Source organism: Furipterus horrens, unplaced genomic scaffold (genome assembly GCF_987537825.1).
Source record: "Furipterus horrens unplaced genomic scaffold, mFurHor1.1.pri manual_scaffold_10, whole genome shotgun sequence".
Taxonomy (NCBI): domain Eukaryota; kingdom Metazoa; phylum Chordata; class Mammalia; order Chiroptera; family Furipteridae; genus Furipterus; species Furipterus horrens.
The window spans coordinates 73,691,209-73,712,217 of record NW_028327180.1 but is presented as its reverse complement, the minus strand read 5'-3'; the positions used below and the strand labels follow the sequence as shown (position 1 = coordinate 73,712,217).

General features: G+C 48.8%; 1 protein-coding gene and 1 long non-coding RNA gene across 6 annotated transcripts in view; one reads left to right on the top strand and one right to left on the bottom strand.

The window, feature by feature from the left end:
* Nucleotides 1–1,401: 1,401 nt before the first annotated feature.
* The window catches only part of LOC150000683 (uncharacterized), a 41,013-nt gene continuing 21,405 nt past the window's right edge, over nucleotides 1,402–21,009 (bottom strand). For 2 of the 5 annotated variants that reach the window (XR_016513297.1, XR_016513299.1), the window contains 8 exons: nucleotides 12,678–12,790; nucleotides 10,532–12,355; nucleotides 10,156–10,408; nucleotides 9,880–9,964; nucleotides 7,628–7,739; nucleotides 7,310–7,508; nucleotides 2,669–2,744; nucleotides 1,402–2,531 (listed from right to left, as the gene is read on the bottom strand). This is a non-coding gene — a long non-coding RNA (uncharacterized LOC150000683). The remainder of the gene's footprint in view (nucleotides 2,532–2,668; nucleotides 2,745–7,309; nucleotides 7,509–7,627; nucleotides 7,740–9,879; nucleotides 9,965–10,155; nucleotides 10,409–10,531; nucleotides 12,356–12,677; nucleotides 12,791–21,009) is intronic. The other 3 variants (XR_016513298.1, XR_016513301.1, XR_016513300.1) reach the window with 3 other exon arrangements.
* SLC4A9 (solute carrier family 4 member 9) lies at nucleotides 7,242–20,889 on the top strand. Its single transcript, XM_090288184.1, has 22 exons — nucleotides 7,242–7,530; nucleotides 7,807–8,040; nucleotides 8,328–8,441; nucleotides 8,864–8,919; nucleotides 9,054–9,211; nucleotides 9,471–9,558; nucleotides 9,899–10,053; nucleotides 10,282–10,398; nucleotides 10,561–10,735; nucleotides 10,914–11,047; nucleotides 11,190–11,452; nucleotides 12,273–12,331; nucleotides 12,550–12,738; nucleotides 12,869–12,982; nucleotides 14,149–14,310; nucleotides 14,449–14,627; nucleotides 15,318–15,390; nucleotides 16,820–16,888; nucleotides 17,134–17,307; nucleotides 17,930–18,085; nucleotides 18,469–18,539; nucleotides 18,650–20,889. Exons 1-21 carry the CDS (start codon nucleotides 7,314–7,316, stop codon nucleotides 18,520–18,522), a joined length of 2,940 nt encoding a protein of 979 aa, XP_090144310.1. The 5' UTR covers nucleotides 7,242–7,313; the 3' UTR covers nucleotides 18,523–18,539; nucleotides 18,650–20,889.

Genomic DNA, 21,009 nt, shown 5'->3' with positions numbered 1-21,009 from the left:
GGTAGTACCAGATAACGCTTCACACACACTGGGGTGTAGACAGGCTCTCCTGTCTGATTGCCTGGGGTCAGGATCCATTTGAATTGGATGAAGAATAGGAATGGGTGAGATGGGGAGAGTCAGGAATCACTGGTACCCCCAGAAGATGTTGAAGAAGGGACATTTATAATAATGTACTTAGCTCAGGCCTGGATTCCAAGCCATCTGCCTCCAATTGGGGGCCCATTTCTGTGACTTTGAGGAACTAACATCTCCCGTCCCAGGACTTGGGCCCTTTCCCTAGCACAGATGGCTGTCAGCAAGGAGGGGGCAAGTGATTCCTCACTCACCTATTACATAATCCACCTCCCTCTTCAAGCCTCAGGTTCTTCATATGTAAAATGAGGAGCTAGAACAATTGCTGTTTCAGGCACTGACCAGTGCCATCCATCATGAATTGTTTGCAGTCATGCTGTCAAAAAAGCTTACTGAAGCAAGTCTATGTCAATCCACAGTGCCTAATCTACAGGGCATGATAGATAACCTTTCTCTCTGTGCCTCAGCTTCTTCATCTATGAGTGGGGAGAATGACAATCACCTAAAAGGTTCCTATGACAGTTGAAGGAGAAAGCAGTGGCAAAATGGAAAGCTCTGTATAAATAGATCAGTACTGTTATTATCTTCTCCGGGGCTCAACCCTGGAATGAGGTCACAGCACATTCTGAACCAAGAATGCATAGGTTCAGTTCCTCTTGGGAATGCGGTCACAGAGCTTGCAGTTTCACAATTTAACATTATCCACTTGCTCTTTTTATTAACTGAGGTTTGTTCTAAGACAGTGGTTCACAAAGGAAGAGATACTGACCCCTAGAGGACATTCTAGGAATGTCTGGGTGAGTTTTTGATAGTCGCTGATCGGAGAGTCCTCAGGCATGAGGCTGGGGGGTGGAGGGGTGGGGGGTAGGCGGTGGGGCTGTCAGGCTCACACAATTAAGAATTGCCCCCATATTTCACACTAATTTTAAGTATCCTCCCCAGCCATTCATATGGGTGAAAAATGTGATTATAATTACCTAAGCTGAGAATTATCTCTAATTTACACAAAAATAAAAAAGTTTCTGCACCGAGTTTTCCAGGAATGAATTTAGTGTGAATTATTCATTTTGGTGTTATCTCGGTGACCAAACAATACAGCTGTATCAGTCAGTATTTGTAGCTGTCATATTCAAAATAAGAGTGTGTAGATGCAAGCAATGGGCTACTTCACTGACATTTCTAGAGTTGTTGTGACCAAGTACTTATATATTCAAACTTTTAAAATCATTTTCTCTTTAATATTAATTAGGGTATTAACTTTCTTTACAGAATAAATGTGCAGATAAGATAGTATCTGTGAATTTTATTTCAGAATAGTAAGCAAGTATTAACAACATTTATGAAAAGAAAAGATTGATTGTGAAAAGGTTGAGAACCATTCACACAAGAGACAGTCATATGAAAAGCCTTTCTGTATTCTTGCTAAGTATGCTGTGCCAGATACTATTACAAATAATATCCCTGACCAGTGTCTGAATAAAGGGTAATAAATTATTCTTCTTATAGTTCAGTGTTAGGAAGTTTGACTCATGACTGTCTGATATAAGTACTTCCTTTTATTAACTAATGACAGGTGTGAAATTCTTGTGAATCAGGAATATCACAGTTAAGTTTTGGTTCTTGTTTACAATGGTTACTCCTACCTCGCCCAGCATTTCAAGGACAAATATTTCTTTTTTCTTCTCTAATTTGATTTCATCACAGGGATATTTAATCATTCTTTAAATATTTACTTGTATCTATGTCTCTTGTTATCTTTAAATCTTTCCTGTAAGGAAGGAGAACATAATTACTTGGAAACTCAAAAACAACATACCTGCAGTTGCCTTCCCAACCCTTCCTGAGTCTGGCAGTCCAGGTCACAGGTGCCTGGAGAGCCTGAGGCAGAGCAGTCTGTGGCAGGCTCACGTGGTTTTCCTCTGCAGCTCAATTTTTCTGATACCTTTGCCTCTTCCCTTTCAAAGGGATGTGGGTATTGTAAGGAATGGAAACAGGATTCAGCTGTCAGGGCCCGCTCCAGGTCTTGGCTGGATGTTGGTGGTCTGGGGTTGGAGTGGGATGAGGGAAGGGCACCCCTGCTCCAGGATCAGAGAAGCCCAAAGCTCCAACTGGAGAGACTCTCTCCACACACACTCCCTTAGCATCTTGTCTGGACCCCTCGGAGGAGAAGCTGTGAAGCTCAGGCTGAGGCAAGCAACTGACCTCTTTCTGAATGCTGGGTCCTCTGGTCCCTAGCTCTGACCTTGAACAAGAGTCTTCTCTCAGTCTCAATTTCCAGAAACGGGACCAATACCTACCTCAAAGGGCTGTCATGAAGACTCACTGAGATAATCTGGGAGGTGCTCAGGCAGCATTTAGAACATAGTAAGCACTCAAAGCCGGCAGTAGCTGCTCATCCCAGTCGGCCTGGGTTGGTATCACTCATAGGCCTGTCTGCTGCCACCAGCAGTGAGCTCCTGGAGGCAAGAGTGTGCATTAAATCTCAGCTCCTCAAAAACAGATCAATGGTAAAAGTCTCTAATGGATTAATAAAATGTGGTAAGTCCATACAAAGGAATGCTATTTTGGCAATAAAAAAGAATGAAATACTCACACATGCTATGTGGATAAACCTTGAAAACATAATGCTAATATCCTGACCGGTGTGGCTCCATTGGTTGGGCATCATCCTGCAAAGAGAAAGGTTGCTGGTTCAATTCCCAGTCAGGGCACATACCTGGGTTGCAGATTCAGGGCACATACAAGAGGCAACTAATTTGTTTCCCTTGCACATTGATGTTTCTCTCCCTCTCTCCCTCCTGTCTCCTCTCTCTAAAAATAAATAAATAAAATCTTAAAGAAGACATTATACTAAGAAAAAAAGCCAGTGACAAAAGATCATGTTTTATTATTTCATTCATATGAAAGATCCCAAATTGGCAAATCTATAGATATGGAAAGTAGATGAGTGGCATCATGGCAGGGAATGAGGAATGACCATTAATGAGTATGGGGTCTCTTCTGGGTGTGATTAAAATGTTCTAAAATTAAATTGGCCCTGGGCGGTGTTGCTCAGTGGTTTGAGCACCTTCCTATGAACTGGAAGGTCCCAACTTTGATTCCCAGTCAGGGCACATGCCTGGGTTGCAGGCCAGGTCCCCAGTTGGGGGTGCATGAGGGGCAACCTATCAATGTTTCTCTCCCTCCTTTCTCTTTCACTTCCCCTCTCTCTAAAAATAAATAAAATCTTTAAAAAATAAAATAAAATTAGATTTCAGTTATAGTTGTACAACTCTGTTAATATATTTTAAAACATTGAATTATATATGCTAAATAGGTAAATTGTATGATATGTGAGTTATAACTTAACAAAGTTGTTTAAAGTGGGGAAAAATAAATCTGTTCCTCACTCATAACTTCAGTGACTATGGCAAGTTGCTGAACCTCTTTGAGCCTCAGTGTTCTTACAAAGAGTGGGAATTACAAAACATACCTCAAATCTGTGGTGTAAAATGCTTAACAGTGGTTATTTGGGGATAAGGACATTATGAAAATTTTATTTTGTGTTATTTTTACTCTTATGGACATTTCCTGTGTTCTTCTATAAGAAATATTAGTTTTTATGTATTTTAAGTCACTTCAAAACATGCTTTAAAAAACATTATTTATTTATTTATTTGAGAGAGAGAGGAAGGGGTGGAGAGAGAGGGAGAGAGAGATTTGTTGTTCCACTTATTTATGTACTCACTGGTTGCTCCTTGTATGTGTCCTGACCAGAGATCAACCCCCCAAATTTGGCATATCAGGATGATGCTCTTACCAACTGGGCTACCTGGCCAAGGTCAAAACATGCTTTTTCTAAATAAATACTTAAAATTACTGTGTGCTCTCACTACATTTTAGGCATTACTCTAAGAATTTTACATATATTATCTTACTTAATTCTCACAACAGTCATCAGAGGAAGACAGTATTTTCACCTCATTTTATAGGTGAGAAAACCAAGGGTTAAAGAGTTTGAGCAATTTGCCCAACTCATAAGTGAATTTATACATGTGATAAAATTTCAAAAATAACAACTATGAGTTCATGTAGAAATTGGTGAAACCTGAGTAAGGACTGTAGTCTAGTTACCAGTATCATACTAATATCATTTTCCTAGTTTTGATATTGAACTCTCTAGCCTTAGGTACGATGTTACCATTGGGGAAGACTGGATGAAAAGTACCAGCTAGAGACCTCTCTGTACTTTTTCTTCAACTTCTGTAATTCTTCTTCTATAATTAGACTCACACAAATAAATAGTTTAAAAGATAAGTTAGCCCTGGCTGAGTAGCTGAGTTGGTTAGAGCATCATCCTGATATGCCAAGGTTGTGGGTTTGATCCCTGGTCAGGGCACATACAAGAAGCAACCAATGAATGTATAAATAAATGGAGCAACAAATCAATGTCTTTCTCTCTCCCCCTTCCTCTTTGTTTAAAAAAAGTTTTAAAAAATTACTTCTTAAGAACCTTGTTCTAAGGATTATATAAGATAATGTGCCTAGCACAAGGGTTGAATACAATTGGCATTTCAGTGTATAATATTTTCTTTCTTCCCCACTCTGGGAGTGACTATTTTCATAGCTATATAATAATCACAGCCCTCTCTATTATGTTAATTCTGTGCCAGTTCTGTTTTACATGCATTATTTCATTTAATAAAGCCTATGAAGTATGTACTTTTATTATCCCCCCTTTGCTGATAAGAAAACTCAGGAAGGGCTTTGCTCAAGGACATCCAACAAGTCTGTGACTGAGCCAGGATGAGACTCCAGTCCCAGAACTTCTGGGCCAGGGCAATTTCTGGTGCCCTCACCCCCAGCTGCTCACCCACACAGCACACCTTTCCTGTCTGGGAGATTGCTGGTGCTGACAGGCAGACCTTTGAGTTCTTCCTTGCATCCTTCACCAACCTGCCCAGCTCAGGCACTCAAGGCCCAAGAGGCGGAAATGGGACCTGGGGAGAGTGGAGGCATGGTGGTCCTCTACTGCAGGCAGTCTTGGGAGCCAGGGTAGTTGGGGCCATAGAGAAGGCAATGGTAGGCCATCTGAACTCTGACAGGAGTAGGGGGTGGGAAGGAAAGGTGTTTGTATGAGGGGGTATTCACACCAAGCCCATGCTCCTGTCCCCCTCAGGCTCTCTTGAGTCACTGGCCCCTGAGCTTGGGGCACACTCTTGAAGGGGGTGGTCACAGGATTCCAGGCCCTCTCAGGCCCTAAGCCAGTTTCTATTGCTCCTAGGACTGAAACCAACTCCCGCCTTGGACTCGGCACCCTGTGTCCTGAACTGGTAATAATATAGTGACTCACTCCTCTAGTTCTTGGCCTGTGAGCCCTTGGAACACGGGACAAATCTCCCCAAGTCCAGACTGCGTTTGGTGGGGAGGGCTAGTGTGAGTCCTATTTCTCAGAGAGGAGATGGCTCCCAGGCATCTAGAGGGGCTTTTGAACTACATTCCGAGGAGCCTGCTTGGCCTTCTCTCCCCATCCCTGTCCCGCTTCCCCAACACCGGGTCCCATCAGGCCAGTCAGCTGTGGGCCAGGGCAAAGCGGACAATCAAGAATCCCGCCCTTGCTCTCTCGCTGTTGCTCACCGCGCCGCTCGGCCCAAGGGAGTGGCCCTATCGATCCTGTCTGCGGGGACTAGTGCCCCCGCGTGGCTTCCAGGAGAAGCGCATCTCATTTCCCACCCTCCCTTTCTATGCGCTCATTGAAGTATCTATTGAGGGCCAGCCACTGGGTACTCCAGGGGTCGCGGTGAAGATGAGAGATAAAATACCTGATCCGTGGATGGTACATTCCACTGTGTGAGTGTGTGTCTGTGTGTAGGGGCAGGCAATAGACGATAAACAAGTAAATAACCGATGGTAGTTACTGATAGTGATAACTGCTAGGAAGAAAATAAAACAGAAATGTGATGAAGAGAGACCCAAGAGGGAAACTCAGGATGGAAAAGGAAGGTGTCCTTGAATAGATACCATGTAAGATGAGACTCAGGTTATGGGGGTCCAGCCATGTGAGGATCTAGGGGGGGTGGCTTTCCTTGCAGCAAGAAGAGATACTGCAAAGATCCTCAGGTAGGAGCAGACCTTGCAAAACAAAGGCCAGTGTGGCTGGAAAGCAAAGAACAAAGGAAGAATGATATGAGGTCAGGAGGGTGGGCTGGGGCCAGACTATACCTCTTGCAGGCCATGACAGAGTTTAATTTTTCTTCTAGGAGTAATGGAAATGTATTGGGTGAATTTTGAACCTTTTAAAACGACCCTTACAGCTGTTGTGTGGAGAATGGACTTTGGGCAAGGAAGGAAGAGTGGAAGTAGGGAGATTATTGGAAGAGATTAGAAAGCTATTGAAATAATTCAGGTGGAAAATGATGGCAGCTTGGATCAGGGTAGTACGCTGGAGGTGGGACAATGTGGTTGGATGCTGGATATAGTCAGAAGGCAGAACCAACAGGACTTGCTAATAGGCCACATTCTCCTTTGCTTATTCAGCTTCAGGAACTCCCTCATACAGACACACACCTTAGTTGGCTCCTCTATCCTCACTGGGGGGTTTAGTTAAAGGTGAAGTCCCCAGGGACACGGTTAGCTTGGGGAGTTTCCCCAGTGTTGTTTGACAAAGGAATGCAAGACCCAGTCATTGGTGTGCTCCATGAACTGCTTCCACTTTCCATCGTTCATCCATTTAATGGACAGGGCCTCTGCCTGCTGTCTCCCTTACCCTGCCTGGCTTCTATAAATCCAGTCATTTGTTAAGTCTCTGTTTGTTCAAGTGAGTGACCTCAGGGTGTGTTGGTGACACCCAAAATAGTCCTGAGTGTTTGGTGTTTTTATTTGACACAGCATAGGGGGCAGCATATCTGGTGGTGTCAATCCTCAGACCCTGGCCAACAACTTACTGTTCATTTACACAAAACACAGTGAGATCAGACCTGATCCCACAGAAAATGCACACAACAGTTTGGCCCCAGCTTGGGCATTTCTGGAGAGCCCGGGAGAGTTCAGGCTAGCCTTGCAAACACTCTTAGGCTGGGATGGGGGTGGGGGTAGCAAGAGAGGAGGAAGTGACCCGGTTGGCTCTGGAGTCAGCAGGCCCTGCTCTGTTTGTGTTGTGCTCCATGCAGGTACATTATAAATGCAGCCAACCCCGGAGGCCCCTGGCCTCAGAAGCTAGGACCGCACTAGTCCTAAAAGGCTGTGCAAGCCTCACCAAGATGAAGCTGCCAGGCCAGGAGGAGTTTGATGTCCACAGTGCTTATAAAAATGTGCCCACAGGACAGCTGGACAGTGGCCCTGGCTCTGGATCCAGACCTGATAGCTTCTCAGACACCGATAGCCAGGAACTGGAGGTACCCAAGGACCCTCTGCTCTTCATTCAGCTGAATGAGCTTCTGGGCTGGCCCCAGGTGCTGGAGTGGAGAGAGACAGGCAGGTGAGTGAAACGCAGGCCAGTTTTACGGGGTCCTCCCCCTCCTCAGCTGGAGCCTCCTCCATGACCCCAGCTCTTCCTGTAGGTGAGTATTCTTACCCACAATCAGGAGTTCCTCTCTGTGTCCATATTCTAGGCCTTCAACCTGTGTGATGCTCAGCCTTCTCTGCAGTCTAATTCTGAGTTCTCCAAGCCCCAAGACTAGGAGTGACTGTCTGGGGAGAAGAATACTCTGCATCACTGGGCCCATGTCTCCCCTCATTAACTTACCTTCCCTGGCTCTCCTATGTCCCCACTCCTGGACCTGGGAGAGATGCCCCAAATAACACTGTTCACCCCTCTCTACCACAGGTGGGTGCTGTTTGAAGAGAAGCTGGAGGTAGGTGGGGGCCGGTGGAGTGCCCCCCATGTACCCACCCTGGCACTGCCCAGCCTGCAGAAGCTCCGCAGTCTACTGGCCGAGGGCCTTGTCCTGCTGGACTGTCCAGCTCAGAGCCTCCTGGAGCTCGTGGGTATGCTGGGAGCCTTTCTAGGGAGGGCCTGGGCAGACATGCCGTCATTTCTCTAAGATTTCCCCCCAAAGTCTTGGAATGTTCCAGAGCCCACCACACCCGCCTTAGGGATTATCCATCCCTGTCATGGGGGTGGGGGTGGAGAGAATCAGAATGAAGGATCAAGTTCACCGGTTCCTCTGTTCCCTGTGACTCCCAGGAGGGAAAGTGACCTGGGCAGAGAGGAAAGAAGATTTTGGGGACCAAGAGCTCTCAGGAAAGAGTTGGACCCCATCTCTGTTCTCCAGAGCAGGTGACCAGAGTGGAGTCACTGAGCCCGGAGCTGAGAGGGCAGCTGCAGTCCTTGTTGCTGCAGAGACCCCAGCACCTCATCCAGACCAAAGACACCAGGCCCTGTTGGGGTAAGAGGTCCCTCCCTGGGCCCAGGACCAAACATCCTGGGGTGGGAGGGTCCCGGATCTCTCCCGCACCTTCCTGGACCAGAAGTGGCCTAGCTTCAGCTTAGACTTCAACGCAGGATTCATGGGTAAGGGGAAGCGGGGGGAACGGTGAGGGGAGATGGAGTAGAATCATAACAGCAAGAGCTCTGTGAAGGGGTCTTGGTAGGCACTGCGCTGGGAGCTTTGCATGCATGTGTCATGTAATTTTCACAAGCACCCTGTGCAGTAGTACCACAGTAACGCCCATTTTAGTGATAAGAAAACTGAGGCTCAGGGTGTGCTCCAGTTTTCACAGCTTGTCAGTGGCAAAGCTGGTCAGGGAGCCCTGGTGGATCCATTCCCAGAGCCTGTGCTCTTAATCACGGCAAAATCCTGTTTTAAAGGCCCTGCCCATCCAAGAGAGTCTTCTCATGATGAGGAAGCCCCCCTGAAGGAACAGGTTTGCGGCCCTTCCTTGGGCAGGGCTGGGAGAGGGATCAGGGGTTAACAGGACTCCCCATCAGTTGATACCCAGCCAACATCCCCTCCACCAATAACTGCTCATCCTCTGTGTCTCTTTGAATCCCCATTCAGTGCCAGAATGCTCTGAGACAGAAACTACCTCCAGGGGCTGAGGCGGGAGCTGTGCTGGCAGGAGAGCTGAGCTTCCTGGCACAGCCACTGGGGGCCTTTGTGCGACTGCGGGATCCTGTGGTGCTGGGGTCCCTTATGGAGGTGCGCCTCCCCAGCAGGTGAGGCTGCTGAGTGGGAGTGAGGGATCCTGGAGCCCAGGGAAGAGCCTTTACTGGGGAGGGGATTGGGGAATCTCTGGTTTAGTTCTCTTGGGGAGTGTGGGGGATGGTGCTCAGGGGACTGAGGAGGGATGAGTGGACAGGACTGCAGAGTGGGTGTGCACGTGAGTGTGTGTATGGGGGCGGGAGGGGGAGTCAGAAGTCAGGGGTGCTGGGATAGCAGCCTCTGACCCTCCCTGAGGCTTGGTTCCTTCCTCAGATTTTTCTGCCTCCTCCTTGGTCCTGCCACACTGGGAAGGAGCTACCATGAGATGGGCCGGGCAGTGGCTGTCCTCCTCAGTGACCCGGTGAGCTGGACAGGTGTGTGTGTGTGTGTGTGTGTGTGTGTGTGTGTGTGTGTGTGTATACTCGAAGTGTGATTAACTACAGCAATGAGCTAGAGTATGGCTTTGTGTTTGTGGGCATGAGGACGGAAGTTTCCTTGGCTATGACTGTAGCCCCCTTTCCTAGCACAGTGCTGACATACAGCAGGCACCCAATAGATACTCACTGAATACATGCATTAATGAACAAATGCTTCAATGACTAGACTGCCTACATGACTCGTGTGTGTCTAGTTTTTGAGACTGTGAAAATGCTTGTAAGAACCCAGACATGCATTTACTCACACTCTGTGCCTGTCCCCAGCAATTCCAGTGGGCAGCTCGTCGGGCCAGCAACCTTCATGACCTTCTGGCAGCCCTGGATGCCTTCCTAGAGGAGGTGACAGTGCTCCCTCCAGGTCGGTGGGACCCGACAGTCCGGATTTCCCCACCTAAATGTCTGCCCTCTCAGCACAAAAGGTATCTGGAGTCATCATCCCATATAGATCTCTCTCTCCCACAGTCTTGGGTCCAGTTCCACTGTTGAAGGGAGGGAATCCCAGGAAAGGAACAGGGACTTACCCTTGGATTTGGAGTCTGCCGGCAGAAACACGGAGCAGCCACCAGGGGGCAGGGCACTATGAAGTTGGTGCCCAGTTGGACACCGGTTAGAGATTCTCACTCAACCATGGTTCCCCTTCACCTCAGGCTCCCCTTGCAAATGCAGGAGGTTAAGGGCCCCTCTGCACCGCGAAAGGCCTGGGCTGAGGACAGGCATGGCCACCCACCGCACGCTCCCAGCACGGAGCTGCAGCGGACGGGCAGGTGAGTCGAGCTAGGGTGGGAATCAAGAGTCAGGGTCAGGGTACTGGGAGGGGTGAGGAACCCCAGGAGCATAGCGATGTGTGTTCACCTTGTCAGGGACAGTAGTGGAGATAGGGGTGTGGGGTGTTGATACCTGTATCATTGACGACCAATGGGCGGGAGGCTGTTTGGGGGCCTTGTCCAGGATGTGCGCCGGAAGGCCTCGTGGTACCCCAGCGACTTCTTGGACGCCCTGCACCCCCAGTGCTTCTCGGCTGTGCTCTACATTTACCTGGCCACCATCACCAATGCCATCACTTTTGGGGGGCTGCTGGGAGAAGCCACAGATGGTGCTCAGGTGGGTGGAGATGTGAAAGTGGGGCAGGCCCCATCTTGGGTGTTTCTCCAGCCATGACCTTCGCCATTCCCTGGGCTGGAGGTGGGCTGAGGAGGCTTCCTGGAGGCCTGCGCTCCTGTGCTGACTGTGCTGAGGACTCCAGGGTTCCGTGTTGACAGGGTCCCCTGTTGGCTTCTAGGGGGTGCTGGAAAGTTTCCTGGGCACGGCAGTGGCTGGAGCTGTCTTCTGCCTAATGGCCGGCCAGCCCCTCACCATCCTCAGCAGCACGGGGCCAGTGCTGGTCTTCGAACGCCTACTCTTCAACTTCAGCAGGTGGTACTCCCTTACCTCAATAGCCTGGTCCTGGCTGAGTCAACGGGGGAGGGTGGATTGGTCTGGCTCAAGGGGCACCGGACCTGGGTTAAGTGGGGAGCAGAACAGCCCTGTCAAGCCCTGCCCGTCTCTCGCCCTGCAGAGATTACAGCCTGGACTACCTGCCCTTTCGCCTGTGGGTGGGCGTCTGGGTGGCCACCTTTTGCCTGGTGCTGGTGGCCACAGAGGCCAGTGTGCTGGTGCGCTACTTAACTCGATTCACTGAGGAAGGCTTCTGTGCCCTCATCAGCCTCATCTTCATCTATGATGCTGTGGGCAAAATGCTGAGCTTGACCCGTGCCTATCCCATCCAGAGGCCTGGCTCTCCCACATATGGCTGCTTCTGCCAGTACCCAGACCCTGGAGGTGCATGAGGGAAATAGGGAGCTTGGCAAGATGAGAAAGGATAAAGAGGGAGGGGGGATGTCTCCTTGCTGTCCCCACTGGATAAGTTCAGCAAAATTCTGAGTACTTACCGAATAATCAGCACTCTTCCCCACTCTGATTCTAAATCAGTTGAAAATAAGTCAACAGAGCAATGCTGACAATGCTGATAGAACATGGTTATATTTATGGGTGAATGGGTTTTCTAGTGATGAAACCCAAACATGGCCACACTGGACAGGGACTGTCTTGCTCCAGAGGAGCAGAGTTAGATGCACATGCCCAGGCAGCTTACTCCCAAGAGCAGGGGAGGAAGGGGCATGGCCAGACCTGTCCAGTTCCTTCTCCCAAACTCATCAATCAAATCAATCACTGCTCTTCCCCTGGGGCTGAGTGACTGACCAGGTGGAAAGAAGCTCAGAGTATTATACTTGCACATATCCCTCCACAGGGACGGAAACACTAGGACTGGGGAAGAGGTGTCCCTCGAGTGCCAGACTCTGTGCTAGGCTTGAACAAGACCACTTTTGCCCCTGGTAGATTTTTATGCTCATCCATTGAGCAAACATTTGCTGGGCATCTGCTCTGGGCACCAGGGATACAGATAAGCAGAGAATCTGAAGGGGTCAGTGCACCAGGCAGTGTCTTGAGGAGCAGACATGGTAGCACTTGGAGTCAGCAGACAGATGAGTCAGAACTAAGAACTTTCTGGTTCAGCTGGACCCATGAGATTGGGCTCCTGACAGGCTGGAGAAAGTTCCCAGGGGAGGGACATACATTCAAATTCTTCTCTGCCTCCCAGGAAATGAGTCTCAGTGGACAAGGACAAAGCCAAGAGACAGAGATGACATCTCAAGTATGGTGAGAGCTGGTTCCTGGGAGAACCTGGAAAAGAAAGGGTGGAGGCCAAAGAAGTTAGTGATTCCTGGGTCTTTCCATCCCACAGGCTAGAGAAACTCTTGTAGGTCACTGAGACTCAGCCATTTGCTGTGGCTGGGGAACCTCCTCTCCTGCGCCCTTGGTGTCTCAGTGGGTGTCAGTGGATGTTCATGCTGCCACCCTTAACCTGATCCCTACAGGACCTAGGCCTGGTCAATGCATCCTTGCTGCCTCCACCTGAGTGTGTCCAGCGGGGAGGCCACCCTCGTGGCCCCAGCTGTCATACAGTCCCAGATGTTGCCTTCTTCTCACTTCTCCTCTTCCTTACCTCCTTCCTCTTTGCCATGGCCCTCAAGCATGTGAAGACAAGCCGCTTCTTCCCATCTGTGGTGAGTGTTGCCTCTCTTTCTGTGGGAGAGGACTAGCTCTTGGCCTTGGGCCCTGCATGTAAATGGGAAGGGGTATAGGATTAGGGTAACGGCAGGCATGAACCTGACTGAGTGTCCACTGTGTGGCCAGGTACGCAAGGTACTCAGCGACTTCTCCTCAGTCCTGGCCATCCTGCTGGGCTGTGGCCTTGATGCCTTCCTGGGCCTAGCTACGCCAAAGCTCATGGTTCCCAGAGAGTTCAAGGTGAGAGCTGGGAGAGGGGAAAGCACGACCAGCAGACAGGACCCCAGAGGAAGAAGATGCATAGATCCCACACTTCATCTCCTCTAGGCTTCTGTTTGCTCACTTATAAAATAGAAATAGTAATAATAGCCTCACAGAGTTGTGGTGAGGATGAATAAGATGCTGCTCCAGACACACAGTGAGCAAAGAATACTCAGTAGCTATTATTCTATGTATAGAGTTAGAAGGATGGGTTGCGGTCATCCAGCCCTGGGTCTGAGCTCCAGTTCTGCCACTTCCTACCTGTGTGACCTTAGGCAAGTTAATCCACATTTCTGAGCCTCAATTTATACATCTCTAAAAATACAAATAATAAATAACAATATATTCTATCCCATAGGTGTTTTGAAGTTTACAGATAATAGTGTAAAGTACTTATCACAGCGTTAGCCAAATGTTAGCTAGCTCACTAAATGTTAGCTGTTGTCATGGTTCTCCCTATCCTTGGCATGGCCCTACCCATTCCACTACTCTCTTCTTTGACCCCTGGTTGCCTGCTCTGATCCAGGAAAGCTGGAGCTCCCTCCTGGGCATGACAGTGCACTGCATTGGCACCTAGACTTTGCCTGTGCATTTGGAGACCTCCCTTCCAGCTTCCCCCAGGACAGGACACAGGGGAACTCCAATGGAGGCTGCCTCAGGGACTCAGAACCTGAGACAACTGGGGCCCCATCCCCCACACAGACGCTTATAATGAGAGCAGACACAGACACACCTCGCCCTGCCCCTGCCCCTGCTCCAGATCAAGGCAGGTCTGAGCCTGAGTTGCCCCACCCTGGAAGTTGAGATGGGTGCCTAGGGAGGAAGAGCTCTGTACATCAAAAAGTATGGGCAGGCCTCATCTACCACCTCCTCTATCTGTAGGGAGGGAGGGCCCCAGAGAACCAAAGTCCAGAGCCCCTGGCTCCAGAGCCCAGGCTCGTCTCCCTCCTTCTGCCCTCTTTTAAGGCACTGGGATGCTTTGAACCAGCTATGCATGCACACTCATTGCTCCCACCTGGCATCCAGGGTCTTCATGGGGAGAGGTTGTGGTAAGGGGTGTGTGGAAGAATGCCAAGGCTGGAGTGTGCAGGTGAGGTGTCCTTGGGAGACTTTCTCCAATCTGTCCATGGAATGTCCTCCCCCAGCCCACACTACCTGGGCGTGACTGGCTGGTACCTTCTTTTGGGACCAACCCTTGGTGGCTGAGTGTGGCAGCCGCCCTGCCTGCCCTGCTGCTCTCTATCCTCATCTTCATGGACCAGCAGATCACAGCGGTCATTCTCAACCGTGCCGAATATAGACTGCGGGTAAGGCCTGCCAGGTTATACCCTAGGCCTCTGGAACAAGGGACAGAAGCCCCTGGGTGGGTTCCAGGCTTCCCCTCTCCCACCCCAGAGGGCTAGCCTGGGCTGGCTTCATCCTCATTGCCCCACCGCCACCTGCAGAAGGGAGCTGGCTTCCATCTGGACCTCTTCTGTGTGGCTGTGCTGATGCTGCTCACATCAGCACTTGGGCTGCCCTGGTATGTCTCAGCCACAGTCATCTCCCTGGCCCACATGGACAGCCTTCGGAGGGAGAGCAGAGCCTGTGCTCCGGGGGAGCCCCCCAGCTTCCTGGGCATCAGGTGAGGCTAGTATTCAGGAGGCTGGAATGAGAGGTGTACAGCAAGGCAGGGCAGCAGGGGACAAGGCAGAGTTATCTGCGCAGCTTAAATTCTCAGCTGGTGACTCCAGAGGGCTCTCTCACTGCCCCCTTGATCACTGCAGTGGGTGAATAGTGGGTTCTGGGCTCTGAGATGGGTGTGGCAGATCTTCCCTCTCCTCCTTCAGCCACGGGACTGGGAGGGCCCTCAGATGAGCACCACTGAAGTAAGGCTGGAGGCAGCCAGGGCTGAGCAAGGGGGAGGTGTCACCTAATAAACCCCACTCAGTGTGGAAGCTCCTCTCTGGTGTTACAAAGTAACCATCACAAAAACAATTTTGTAACATACTATCCAAAGTATGTGAAATCAACTTGGTAAACTGAGATGAAAGTCTTCACGGCAGTGTAAAGATTGCTAATTTTCCAACAAAATAAAAAAATAAAAACAAAGAGCAACTAAGACCTGATGGAGGGGCCTGGATCTCATAATGAAGCGCCCTGCCCCTTCTCCACCAGTTTTTCATGCCAAGCTAAGGCCCCTCCCTGATAGATGACTGTTGGAGGTCCCTCCACTTCCATCCCACCAGGTTCTATAGTGGCGTCTGGCTTGGGTCTTCAGCCTTGGTACCCAGGGGCTCTCCCAGGCCCTGGCCAACCTTCCCTCTCCCCACAGGGAGCAGAGGCTGACAGGCCTGGTGGTGTTCATTCTCACAGGAATCTCCATCTTCCTGGCACCTATACTCAAGGTACCTTTGTTAGGCAGGCTGGCATCAGGGCAGGGTTGTAATAATAAATGAGAAAACCAAAACTGGATGAACTCTTTCTGCATGTTCAGTTTCTCCATACCTGGCCTTATTCAATCCTCGCGTTAACTCTGAGATGCATATGTCCTTTACAAATGAGGAGCCTGAAGGTTAAAGAAATTAAGTAGCTCAGAGGTCACCAAGAGAGCATTTCCTAGATCTGAGAACCCAAATTCTTACGCAGTGGACTTTCTACCCAGTGGACAGGGTGTAGGCATGCCACCCCCCAACCCAGGGGCCAAGCGTTACCCTTGCTCCAGCCTCCCAACAAGCTTTAGACTCAGAGTGTGATCATCACACTCCAGAAAAACTTTCAAGTAGAAGCCCTTCATTTCTCCCTCACCAGATGTTTATAGAACACCTGCTGTGTGCAAGGCTCTGCTAGGCACCTGGGAGAATGTGGCAGGGGCAGAGGGAGTATTGAAAAGGAATATAGGACCAAGCCCCTGTTAGCAACACACATGCACAAACAAAAAATAAATAATGAATAATAGCAGAAAGGTTCAACAAGCTGACAGCAACAGTCAAGGAGGGTGTGGAGAATGGGACACAAGAGTCACTGGCAGGAGCACAACAGGTTAGGGGAGGGAAAGGTCACGGGCCTGGGTGAGAGTGGAGTCATTGAAAGAGCCAGATGGACCGGATCGGCGGCTTACTAACTAGGGGACTCTCATCCAGCAGATACTTACTGAGCATAAAACACATGCCAGGCACTGTCCCAGGAATGGCATGTAGTTGTGATCAAAAGAGTTCATCCACTTCTTGCAATCTGGTGAGAGGAGACAAATTAAAAAAAAAAACAAAAAACAAAACACCCCACAATAAAATAGGGTAATTTTAGGTAGTGGTCACTACTATGAAGAGTAAAAGAGAGTAAGGTGATTAAGAATGTCTGGGGTCTACTTCAGATGATCAGAGAAGGCCTTTCTGGGGGCCATCAGATGAGCAGTGAGAAGCATGAATAGTGAGAAGGAAGTCAGGGCATTTTTGGGTGGAGGAAAATAGCAAAGCAAAAGGCCCTGCAAGGGGTAGAAATAAACTTGGGCATGTTGAGGGAAGGAAGAGAGTTCAATAAAGCAGGAACAGAAAGCAGAGAGGAAAGTGACAAGATCAGAGAGGTCAGCCAGGTAATGGGCAAATTACTAAGTCTCTCTGAAACCCAATTTCCCCATCTGTAAAATGGAGCCAATTACAGAATTTATCTCATTTGACTGATGTGAAGATTCAATGAGATCAGGCATGCAAAGTGGGAAAGGAAGGGACTGACTTGAGTAGACTTAGATGTGGATGCTGGGGTTGGACCCTAAATGGGGGTACCTGGGCAACTGGCAGAGGCAAACTCCTTTGCTGGCTCTCCATTTCTTTCCACCAGTTCATCCCAATGCCTGTGCTCTATGGCATCTTCCTGTACATGGGGGTGGCAGCAATTAGCAGCATCCAGGTGAGCCCATTAAAATCACCATGAAACCCGACTCCTCCTTTCCTTTCCTGCTGGTACTTCCTGCCTGCACTTGCCAGTTCCTCTTCTGTCCTCTTCTCCTGATTCTTCTGGGTACAGAAACTCCGCTGCCATGCTCTGAGTGAGGAGGGTGCCAAGGGAGTCTTCTGACTGCCCCAATGCTGAGCTTTAATGGGTAACAGTGAAACTCTCCAGGCCACCTGCTTTCCTCCTCCTTGTTCCCTCAGTTCGCGAAGAGGGTGCAGCTATTATTGATGCCAGCAAAACACCAGCCAGACCTCCTGCTCTTGAGGCATGTGCCTCTGAGAAGGGTCCACCTCTTCACAGGCATCCAGCTTGCCTGCCTGGGTCTGCTTTGGATAGTCAAATCTACACCTGCAGCCATCATCTTCCCCATCATGGTGACTCGGGGCTGGGTGGTATCCTGGGGGTTCCTGGGAGACTCCGAGCCTGGGAGGGTGGCCGAGGCCTCCATAAGAGGAAGACTCTTTCCCCCTTTCACTTGCCCTGGCTCTGCCCAGTCGGGAATTCTAGAACAAAGAAAGATGGCTGAGGGATGCCTACAGATGGGCTAGTCCTGGGATACCCGATTCAACTTCTTTCCCAACCTTTTTGGGCTGACCAAACACAGGTAGGGATATAAGCCCCACCCCCCAAAAGAAACAAAAACAAAAACTGAGGCTCTGGGAAAGGCAACGCTGCCACTTCCGTTACTTAGTGAGGTGGTAACATAGGTGGCTTCGAGCCTTGTTCTTACTGAGGAAGTTAAAGAGCCATGGGCTTTGCAACAGGACCAATCTGGTTAGCACATCCCAGCTGCGTGACCTCTGACGTTCCTAAACTTTCAGGCCTCACTTTCCTTCTCTGTACAATGGCAATAATATCTATCCCATAGGAATGTGTTAGCATTAAGTGAAATGATACACAATGCCTAGCACATTGGAAGTGCTGAATAAATGTTACTGTTGTTAATGTTCCTGCTGCTATTGCGGAGAGCCCTGAGCTTTGTTTCTGTCCCTGCAGTTGCTGGGCCTGGTCGGGGTCCGAAAGGCACTGGAGTGGGTCTTCTCACCACAGGAACTCCTCTGGCTTGATGAGCTGATGCCAGAGAAGGAAAGGAGCATCCCTGAGAAGGAGCTGGAGCCAGAGTATTCATGCAGTGGAAGTGAGAGTGAAGATGTGAGCTCCAGGATGGGCCCTCTCAGGAGAAGGAAACAGGGGTGGGCAAAGCACTGTCATCCAGGAGTTGTCCCTAAAATCTAAAATCTCTGTTAAGCCTGAAGACCTTATCAATACAGTTGCTCCCCTTAGCTCTGTGTTGACAGGCACACTGAAGGGGTGAGGGAAATCTTTCTTCTTAGGGCAGGGCCCTAGTTTATGGGCCCACGGAGGGTGGAAAAGGGTTGGGGACACAGCTCTGGTGGGCTGTCTTTCTCAACCCTGATCGTCACAATGTGGGTTTATATCCTTTCACTCTCTGGGTCCCTTTCTCTCTGTTGTCCTTGTCTTCTGTTTTTGTTGTTGTTCTATTCCAAACTCATCTTCAGATCTCTGTTCCACAGTCAGAGCTGATGTATCAGCCAAAGGCTCCAGAAATCAACATCTCTGTGAATTAGCTGGAACTGAGCATGAGGTGAGAGTGTGAGAAAGTCCCCTTAGTGTCGAGAATGGGGGTGGGGATGGGATGGGAGCTCAGGCCTAGGAAACTTCTTGTGTGTTGACCAGCTCTGTTTTCTCTTAAAGCTCCAGTCCTCAAGAACCCCAGAGTCCAGAAGTGGGTAAACAGCCTCTCCAGAGGGAAGAAAAAGCAAATGAGGGTACCTGGGCTTGGCTCCCTGCGGCACTAGAGTATGGCCAGTAGAGGGAGCTCAATCTCAGGCCAAACTGGATGTGAAGTTTGGATGTGGGGAAGGGAGAAATGCAATGACAGAAGAATGGGACGGAGGGGAGGAGAAAAGGGAGGACCAATCTCCTGGCTGCTTTCCTTTGCCTTTGGAGGCTCCGCCCTGGGCTCCTGAGAACTACACTCCAGACAAGCGGAGGAATTCTCTGTCACTTGCCCTCTCTGCCATTTCTTCATTATATTCATCCATTCATCAAAAACAGTTTCTGAGTACTTAACAAGTACTAGAGATACAGTAGTTAAGAGAATAATGGTCCCTGACCATGGGAGGTTGAAACTCCAGTGGAAAAGACCAACAGGCAACTTGTTAGAGTGCAATAGGGCAGGGTGTGTAAGCAGAGTCCTCTTAGCCCTTCTTGGAAGGTGGGGTGGTGGGAGTAGGGAAGCCTACAAAGAGGAAGTGGTCTAGCCCTGACCAGTGTGGCTTAGTGGGTTGGGTGTCATCCAGCAAGGCAAAGAGTTGTCATTCCGATTCCTGGTCAGGGCCTGACCCTGCATTTGAGAGGCAATCAATCGGTGTTTCTTTCACACGTTGATGTTTCTCTCCCACTTTCTCCCTCCCTTCCTCTCTCTAAAAGTGAATAAATAAAATCTTAAAAAAAAAAAAAAAAAGAGGAAGTGGTCTACAACTTGAAATCTGAAGAATGAATAGAAGCTAGCCAGGACAAGCTGAGGGCACAACATGGACAAAGCCTGGAAATCCTGCCCTCCCCCCCCCCCGCCCCCAACCAAGCTGAGCACTCTTGGGGCCACAGAATACCCTCTTCTCCATGCCTCTCGGAACCCAAGAGCTCACCACTTACAAGAGAAAATTCTGGGGCAACAGGGAGATTCAATGGCTGGCCCAGAACAAGATCTCCTAGGCTTTCCTTATCCCCTATCAGGCTTTGCTGTTTGTTGCCCTACTGTGTACCTGAGCACTTGCTCTGACCCCACCGTGTCTTCTCACAGTTCACAGGTGTTTTACTCAGGAAGTCAGGCTGTTGTTTGCCTTGGCTTAACTTCCAGATGCTCAGTCAGCTGGGAACCTAGAACAATGGGTCAAGACTAGAAGGCAGCTGGCCAAGACCTCAGTCACCCTCCTGAACTGGGGTGAAGAGCAGCAGGGAACAAGCAGGTTTGCTTTTTGGTGAGGAAAGGCTGGTAAGCCAGAGGAACTGACCAGGCCCCATTCATGCTCTACCCCATCAAAGGGACCTGAATCCAGAAGCCCTTCCCATTTTGAACTTGCTGTTCTCAAAAATTCTCTTTTACAGAATTAGTGGGTCGTAGGGGAACTTTTCTCAGCTTGCAAAAGGGAGACAGAGTACCTCTTTCTAAAATAAGTATTCCTCTATTTGAAAGTTTTTTCTCACATATAAAAATGTTTCTTTTTACCACAAAAGTAAATGAAATTACTGCAAAATGTTGAAATACTACAGAACTGTATAATTTTGTAGGAAACCATCTAGAGATAACTAGTGTTCACACTTGAGTGTATATTGTTCATTTTTATTTCAATGGACACATTAATATTTGTATTACGTGAGATTACACTCTTAACTTCTATAACGTTTATCACTGATTATGCATTGGATATTTTCCCCATGTCAGTATATACATACTATTTTTGTCTTTTCTTTTTCTTTTCCATTTTCCTCCCTCTACTCATTTGGAATATGAGAAAAAGAAGAGTCAAGGATGATTCCAGTGCTTTTGACCTAAGCAACAGGAAGAATGGAATTGCCACTCACTGAGTTCATATTAGGGCATTTTGAGTATGATGACTTTTAGACAATTATGTAGAGATGTCAAACAGACACTGGACCTGAAAATCTGAAGTTCAGGGGGATGGTCTGAATTAGAGATAAAAATTTGTAAGTTTATTAGATCTAAAATATATTTAAAACGGCCTAGATAAGATTGCCAAGGCTGTGGATGGAGTTAGAGACCCAGGGACGAAATCTTGGAACACTCTAATGTTAGCTAGGAGGTTGGAGAGCAACCAGGAAAGGAGACTGAGGAGTGGGTAGTGACATAAAAGCCAAAACCAGAAAAACATGGTGTCATTCTTGAAATAAAGAAAATGTTTCAAGGAGAAGATTTTCTGGTTACAGTTCGTTTTTGAGTCATTCTAACTCCTTACTTCTGTGCCAGTTCATTTAGGTAAGATAAAAATTATATTTAGCCTAGCATATTATTGTATTAGTTAGGAGACTGC